This window comes from Elephantulus edwardii, unplaced genomic scaffold (assembly GCF_000299155.1).
Source record: "Elephantulus edwardii isolate Elephantulus edwardi_28Jun2011 unplaced genomic scaffold, EleEdw1.0 scaffold00318, whole genome shotgun sequence".
Classification (NCBI taxonomy): Eukaryota; Metazoa; Chordata; class Mammalia; order Macroscelidea; family Macroscelididae; genus Elephantulus; species Elephantulus edwardii.
Genome location: NW_006400068.1, coordinates 431,658 through 440,638, shown reverse-complemented (window position 1 = coordinate 440,638; position 8,981 = coordinate 431,658). Strand labels below are relative to the sequence as shown.

General features: G+C 37.2%; 1 protein-coding gene across 1 annotated transcript in view; it reads right to left on the bottom strand.

Annotated features, from left to right (window-relative positions):
- Nucleotides 1-776: 776 nt before the first annotated feature.
- PDC (phosducin) overlaps nt 777-8,981 on the bottom strand; it is an 11,182-nt gene continuing 2,977 nt past the window's right edge. Inside the window, exons 2-3 of the mRNA XM_006901306.1 lie at nt 6,594-6,745; nt 777-1,331 (exon numbers count right to left, since the gene is read on the bottom strand). Of these exons, the coding sequence (XP_006901368.1) occupies nt 804-1,331; nt 6,594-6,745 (680 nt within the window). The 3' untranslated portion in view covers nt 777-803. The remainder of the gene's footprint in view (nt 1,332-6,593; nt 6,746-8,981) is intronic.

The following is an 8,981-nucleotide window of genomic DNA, read 5'->3' as shown; positions in this document are numbered from 1 at the left end:
TATCCTTTTCTCTGGAAAATACAAAGTCATTGCTTTCATTTATCTTCCCCTCTCCCCAACCAGTAAGATTAGCTTTAGAAGTTGTAGTTTTAGCAAATAAAATACTCTTTTTCTTTTATAACTTTAATATAGTACAATGTTTCTAAGTTTCCCTTGCATTCATTGATTTGGGTGTATGTGTATGTTTCTGAATGATACATACACATGCATATGCATGTATGTTTTTGTAATTTGGGCTTTGTAATAATTTTAGACCTTGAAAATGTTATACCTGAAAATTAATAGACTTCAAATAGGAAAATTTATCTTCTTATGAGACTTTATTCATATTTTACAAGCTAAAATATAATTAATAATATAATTTGAGAAGCTCAAAGAATAACAGAGGAAATAAATCAAGATGTAAAAAAAGCCAACACTACTTATATAACAGGAAAGAATTCTGTTTTGAAAAAAAAAGTCACAATATTATCTGTAGTCACTGTATTAACTATTGCTGAAGAAGACAGTGGCTATATAGTAAAATGTTCTATCAATTAAACATAACAAGAATTCTGATAATAACTTTTTAATAGTTAAAGATAGGAAAGATTATTAAGACAGAGGAAAGTTTGCAGAGGAGAATTTGTTATGAGAATCACCTCAGAAAGAGAGAGTGGACCCATCTCAGGAGTAGAGGTGTTAAAATGTACTTCTAATAATACAATTTTAGTGTCAGTTTTTTCTCTCAAATTATGATAGTCATGTCAACATCAGCTTTCATTGTGTGAGAGGGGAATATGAGATATTGATGTAGTAAATCTTTATTCAATATCTTCATCTTCCATGTCGGCGGGCTCAAGGCCTTGCATCTCTCTTTCAGGCAGTAACCCATATTCATTTAGAAAAGACTCCACATCACCGGCAAAAAACTCCTCAGCAAACTGTTCAGCAATACTAACGAAATTGCTAATGAGTTCCCCCCCTTTGTACACCAGCAGTGTGGGTAGTACATCTGCAGAAAAACGGTCACCAGCGCCTGTATTAGAGGCTTTTATTTTACAAAACTTGACCATAGGGTATTCAACTGCAAGGCACGTTAAACTATTGTTGAGTGCATCACAGCCCTTGATACCATCTTCATAAATGTGAACCACGATTGTGGTGATCTTCTGCTCCTTCTCAATGGTTTTCAGGAATTGTTCCCCAGTTTCCAGCTCATATAAAAACCCGTGTCGAGGCCCGAAACTCAGCTTCTGGTGCATGTCCTGCATACACTGTCTACGGTATTTACGAAGGCAGTTTTCATCTTCTTTGTCTTGATTGATTAGTTCGTATTCTTGAATGCTCATCTGAAAGCAGATGAAATACCTTTACTCAGAAACCCATAATCCTCAGACACAACACAAATTCATTCTCAGTGCCATAGAATAGCTCATGGACTGCTTACTATAGGAACAAACAAGTCTGTCTTGGAGGGAGTGCAAAAAGGTTGCTCTTTAGAGCAAAGATGGTGAAACATCATATCAGATACTTTGGGCATATTGTCAAGATCTGGTTGTTGGAAAGAGATATCAATATGGGAAAAGTAGACAGAAAGGAAGATGTGCAATAAAATAGATTTACACGGTGACTGTAACATATCGGAAATGGTTAGGATGATTCGGATCTGTTACAGGGCAGAGTTCTGATTTGTTGTTTGTAGGGTCACTCTGAGCTGTCATTGACTCAAAGGCACCAAAAAACAGCAACTACCTCATTCAATTTTACCTTCAAATGTCACCTTCAGGGGTTGCCCTATCTAAAAGAGTCTCACCCTTTCTAGTCATTATACTGATGATCTTTATAGCAATACTTTTTGATAGTGTGTTAAATATTCATTGATTTGTGCCAGTTTTTCCAACTGACTAGTTCTATTAGTTCCATCAAACAGATATCTTAATTTTCTCTTACATCATTGTATTTCCAACATCTTCTATAGTGTCTGGCACAAAATTGGAATTCATGCATTATTTCATAAATAAACACACACAAATATTTTGTTGAGTATGTATGCATGTCTTGGAGCTACTATGGTTAAATTCTAGACCACTACAATAAGGAAAAGATTGCAATAAAGACAATCTCACATTGTTTTGGTTTCCCAGTGCTTGTGAAAGCTATGTTCACAGTATGTAGTCTTTATCAAGTGTGCAATAGCAATATGAAGAAGTTTGAAATATGGTGAATTACCAAAAATCTCTGTGACACAGAGATATGAAATAAGCACATCCTGTTAAAAAAAATGGTGCTGACAAATTTGTTCTACAAATCTTCAGTTTGTAAAAAACTGCAGTATCTGGGAAGTTCAAGAAAATGAAGCACAATATAGAGAGATGTGCCTGTGGTACCACAAAGGTGCTCACCATCTTAAGTAGAGTTCAGTTATTTAACTGAGTTTTATAGAATGAAATAGAGAAGTGATTAAACACACACACACACAAATGTGTTGCCTTTCTGTGACACTTCAGTGGTGAGGAGTTGCTGATTGCAATCATCCATAGGTCAAAGGTCACAGGTCCATAGGTCAAAGCTGCTGCATGGAGTTTCCAAGACTGTGGCATTTTGGAATCAGATTGCCAGACTTTCTTCCATCGATTAGCGCCCCCCAGTGACTTTAGATATAGATATGTTGTGTACTGTGGAGTCAGTAACATCTCTGATATATTTGAGATCATGTTTGCAGATACTGTGTCAATTCATCTCACTGAGAATCTTAGGAGTCTTCCTCTCTTTTGCCAACCATCCATTCTTCAAAGCATGATAACCCTTTCCAAAGATTGACTCCTTCTAACAACATGTCCAAGATATGTAAACTAAAGTGTAATATTCTTAGATAATCTTCATTAACATTTTGTAACCTTTTATATTTAAAATTATGATTTGTGTGAAGGTTTACCATGCAAATTAATGTTTTACTGGACTATTTATGTACATTTTGTTCATCCTTCAGAGGGTGAAACCAGGCTGCTCCTTGGAGGCAAGGATTCTGAAGCTTTGTCTGACATACTTTAGACATGTTGCAAGGAGGGACCAGTCCTTGGAGAGGGACATCATGTGTGGAAGGGTGGAGGGACAGCCCAGGAGAGGAAGACCCTCAATGAAATGAATTGTTTCAGTCACTGGTGTAGTCGGGGTAGGTGTGTCAGAGACAATGAGATTGGCACAGGACAAAGCAGCGTTTAGGTTAAGCTGTTGTACATAGGGTCACTATGAGACACCAGTGACTCAACAGCACATAACAACAACAATGTAATTGCATTTCCCCCACTTCCTTCTTATAATTCTCATTTCCCCTAATCTTTCTATACCTCTCTTGCCTTCCCTTTAAGTGATGTTGTGCCAATCATCCCCTTATTGAATATTGCTTTTCTCTTTTCTCATGTTAATATGTATATGTCTTCTACATATTTATTAGTTTTTACCAACCATTTCTTCCCTTTCTATCCCTGATAACCATTCAAAAACGATCCTATGAATAATGTAAATATTTTCTTAGCTTTCTCTAACAATGGCCTTATACTACATTTATCCTTTTGTGACTAACTTATTTCACTCAGCAAAATGTCCTTTAGATACATCCACGTTAGGTAGTATTTCAAGAAATCTTTATTGGTTTTTAGTGGTTGCTACTTTTCCACTGTGTGAATGTATCATAGTTTTTCTTTCCCCTTTCATCTGTTGATGGACACTTGGTTTGTTTCCATGAATACTCACTCAACTTACTCTCCTTTAGTCAGAAATGACTCACAGTTGGCCCTGCAGTGAATTTCCAAGGCTGTAAACCACCTAAGAAGGAAATTCCCATTTTCTCAGCAGAGCTGCAGATGGATTTGAACTGCCAGAGATATGTGACATTCGGGTTAGCAGTGCAATTCCCTAGAGACCATATTGCCATATATTTTTCATCTATAGATTGATTGTCTTTTAACATATCTCAAATATCTTCCAGACAATACATCTTATATTTTTGTTGTTGGTTACCTTTGAGTTGATCATGACTCTTGGCCATTTTATGTGTGCAGAGTATAATCCTATGCTTCATCAGATTTTCAGGGTTATGACCTTTCAGCTGCACATTGTCTGCCTTTTCAGTCATCTCTCAGGTGATCTGAACCACCAACTTTTGAATGCTAATCTAGTACTATATTATTTGAGCCACCTTGGAACTCCCAGACATTATTATGTAACTTAGGTAAAGAAGTGATATCTTGCTGAGAAAAAAAAAGTTGCTTTTGGTTTTTATCATGAATTTTAAAAATATAGGGCTTATTCTGCTTACTTTCCCCCCTCTTATTTTCCTCAGCCAAGCCCATAATTTCAAGTAACCAGCTTAATGACTGGTTTTTAATATGAATATGTATATGACATACATGCTTATATAATAAAAAAAAGATTCTGAAGCTTGGTCTGATATACTTTGAGCATGTTGCAGGGAGGGGTCAGTCCTTGGAGAGGGACATCATGTTTGGGAGGTTGGAGGGACAGCGCAAGAGAGGAAGATCATCGATAAGATGGATTGATTCAGAGACTGATTGGGGTAATGGGAATGTTGGAGACAGTGAGGTTGGCACAGGATAGAGCAGGGGTTAGGGCTCCTGTACATTGAGTCGTTATGAGTCACAAGTGACTTGATGGCACATAACAACAACAACAACAATATACATATATTAATGTCATTTTCCACTGCTTTAAAGATTAGATTATAGGCTTTCTTTAAAATAGTCTCTATGTTACTTTCTCACATAATTGTACATTGTAACACTGCCTCTAAGTCAACTCATATAGCTGACTGTATGTAACTCATTCTTTCAGCCATTGATATCTTCGTTATCTAGAGCTACTTGTAAGATTTTGGAAGCAGGAGTGGCATCCACTTCCTAAACAATATGTCTCTAGAAACTCTATGAACTTTGAGAAACAATGATAGTTATAGAAAGGCTCATAGGGTCGTTATGAGTAGTGCTCAATTCTACTGCAATCAACAACAACCTATAGGATAGCACAAGTGTATGACTTTAATAAACATACATTTATTTTCTCTCTGTCTAAGCAAACTAAGGATGGTGGCTCTAAGAGAAGATTTTCCCTCTCTATGTCTTCTGGTTCTAGGAGATTCCTTGCACAGGAACCTGAATCTAAAATAGGTGTGCTTTGCTTTTCGCTCTTTCAATGGTATTAAGACTCCCTTCTCAAGGAAATAAAAGTTGATACATGCCACACCCAAGGCAAACATCCCTTACATCAAATCAGAGCTGTTATGGGATTAAGGATATTGTATCTCATTTTTAATCCTTTTACAACAGTTTGGCTTATCAGATCATGGGGATCATTACATACCTTCTTCAGTATATAATTTCATACATGTATTTTGTCTTTGTTGTTGTATATAATTGAGTTGAAGTGATGTCTAGCTGGCTCCTCAGGTTTCCAGAGGTAGTAAATAGCACGAGAGACTATTGCCCATCTTCCTTCTGTGAAGCAGCTGGTGGATTTGAATCATATGCTTTTGGGTAGCAGTGTAATTCCTTACCACTAAGCCCTCGGCCAGGTTCAAATTGTCTTCCTGTCAAACATTCTTCTAGGTGATATAGCACTGGTCTGTGCGTTACTGTACAGAGGTAACTCGTGGTTGCTGTGATGCTGAAGACTGTGACAGTGATGCGCCAATCATGATAATGGGTACCCATGGTGGACAATGTTGGCAGGAGCTTCCCGACTAAATCAAGCCTGGAAGCAGGAGCGGCATCCACTTCCAAAATGGCTTGCCTCTGGAAACTCTGTACGAACAGTGCTCAGGCTGTTCATTCATAGGGTCGCTATGAGTCGTCTATGACTCGACGGCATCAAACAACAACAACAAGCCAGCAGAGCTCCCTTCATGTATTTTGTGGTTGTGTACCTTTGAGTTGGAAACTGATCCATAGCTGACCCTCTAGGGGGTTTTCAGAGGCAGTTAATAGCATGGGAAGAGATTACCCATCCTTCTCCTGCAGAGTAGCTGGTGGGTGGCCCACGGAATTGCAGGGCAGCTTCTTGCCACTAAGCCACCAGAGCTCCTGACACAATCCAACTCATGACAATTGCCAAGCAATTCTTCATATACAAGGCTTTAATAGTCAGTCACTTTATTTTTCATTTTTGTCAGTAAAAATAATACTGCCCAAAATACTCTGGTAATTCACCTTTGTTTTCTAATCTTTCTGAAGAATTCCTTATAGTCATTTATACTAAAAATGACGTTGTAAATTATTTATGACAATTTTGCATAACTTATCCACTAACTTGATTTGACATTTCACCTTTATAACAATAATAAACAAAATTACTTATTTTGCACATTCATAATGTATGTCATTCCTTGCATTAATTAATACCAAGGGTCAAGATGAGAGTGAAGCTAGTTGCTTGGCTGGAATGTCTTTTCTGGTTTGGCAGTTATGCAATGATGTAGCTGTTCTTCATTTTGTGAGATTATCCTCTATTTTTGCATAGCACCAATTTGCACAACATCCTGGTTTTGGGAACATAACCATGTCTGCAAGTGCAGGTAAATGGCCTTTTCCTTATCTTACCTTTCTGCTGATTTTATCTTTTGAGTCTTTGTCATCCCTGCTCTGAGGAGAAGACATTTGCCTCAGAATCTCCTTTTTGTTAGGTGAGATTGAATCATCATCTTCACTCTCTAATTTAAACTTTCTCCAATCATTTATTACTCCTTTGGGTCCTAGAGTACAAAGAAAAAGAAATTATTTCTCTTTTATTTTTTAAAAAAGTTTTAATAACTAAAATTTGTGTTTCACCATGGGAATAAATATATCATCTACAGCATCACAAAGAAATATCTTGTTTGGACAAAAAAAATGTATTCTAGTTTTTCTTATTCATAAAGATACTGTCCCACAGCTATCTACAGCTTTAGCAAGAATTATCATGAACTCAACATGAATGAAAATCCAGATTATGCACTTTGTTGGGAATTGTTCGGAAAACTTTAGAGTCAAGATATTCATAAATGTAATATAGAGAGGAAATTAGCAATTTTAGAATTTTAATATTTATGTTAAATATATGGGGAAACCCCTTTAAGCAATAAACGTAAAATTAACATCTCACTATTAGTAAAGGACACTTAGATTGTTGGGGAAACAAAATGCTATCAGGAGCCAGAAAGACAATACACATTTCATATCTCAATTAGCAAAATTAAAATAGCCTCAAGAAAATGACCACAAAAATATTCAGTTCTTTCAATGATAGCAAAATTCTTCCACAACTGTAGAAATAATTTCTGATTTAAGCAAAATAAGTTAAACTAAGAATGATCCAACAGGAATTTGGTACTCAATTATTCTGATAAATGAAATGGTGCTTGGGAAACCAAAAACCCACTTCTATCAATTTGTTTCCAACTCAAAACAGTTCTGGAAGAAAAACAACCATATAAAATTTCCCAGACTATAAATCTTAAATGAAGTTTATGGCCTCATCTTTCTTTTTGTGAAGTGACTGGTGAGTACAGTTGATATTTTGGTTAGCAGCAGTGCCACTAGAGTTCCTTATAAATATGTAGAGGTGTATTTTCAAAAAAACAAAACAAAACAAAACACTGAAAGCAGGATAGTCTATTCTATTTTTGTCATATAAGTTTAGTGCCTTTGAGTCAACTCTAACTCATAGCAACTCTACATACAACACACTGAATTCTGCTCTATCTTGAGCCAATTTGATTGTCTTCGACACACCTACCCCCATTACCCTAGTCACTGAGTCAGTTCATCTCATCCAGTGTCTTCCTTTACTGTACTATAACTCCACCCTTCCAAGCATGGTGTCATACTCCAAGGACTGGTCCCTCCTCGCAACATGCTCAAAGTTTGTCAGATGGAGCTTCAAAATCCTTGTCTCCAAAAAGCAGCCTGGTTTCACCCTCTCCAGGACAAACCTGTTCATTCTCTTAGCAGTTCGTGGTATATTCAATACTTTTCTCCAGCACCACAACTCAAAGGCATGGATTCTTTTTTTATCATTGTCCAGCTCCCTCATGCATCTCAAGTAATTGCAAAGACCATGGCTTGATAAGGCACATCTTAGTCTCTAGACTGACATCATTGCTCTTCAGTAATCTGGAGAGGTCCCTGACAGCAGATTTTCCAACACAATTCATCTCTTGATTTCCTGACTGCTGATATCAAGAGAGTTAATTGTGGAGTCAAGCAAGCTGTTAATTATCTCAACCTCTTCGCTATCTATCATGATGCTGCAATCAGCCTAGAAGAAAGACTCTTTGTTTTCTTGATGTTGAGCTTTAATCAATATTGAATGATACAGTCCTTGACCTTCTGCAGTAGGTGCCTCAAGTTCTTTTCAGTTTCATCAAGCAAAATTGTGCCATTTGCTTTAATGATGCCACATTTCTCCTCAGAGAGCCAGCTTCACTAATGATCTGTTTCACATATAGATTAAAAAGGTATGGCGATTGGATCCATTCTTGTTGTATACCTCTTCTGATTTTGATCCATGCAGTGTTGCCTTGCTCTGTTCTGATAACTGTCTCTTGGTGCAAGTATGTTGTTATTAAGTGCCATTGAGTCATAAATGACTCATAGCGACCCTATGAATGAAAGTCCTGGATTCTAACCCCATACTGGTGACCAAATGCATTTTTAAGTAAAAGGCCGAATACGATCAACTCACAGCCAATGGCCAGCAACATTGCATCCAAATTATCACCAGAACCAAATATAAAACCTCTGTAGAGTCATGCTGCTTCAGAATACTCAGCACCTGGACGCCAGCCTCATACTGGTGACCAAATGTGTTGCGGGTTTTTTGTTGTTTTTAATGTTGTTTTGTGCCGTTGAGTCCTTTGCGACTCATAGCGACCCTATGCACAACAGCCCTAAACCCTGTTCTATCCTGCGCCAACCGCACTGCCTCTGACACACCCATCCCGATTACCC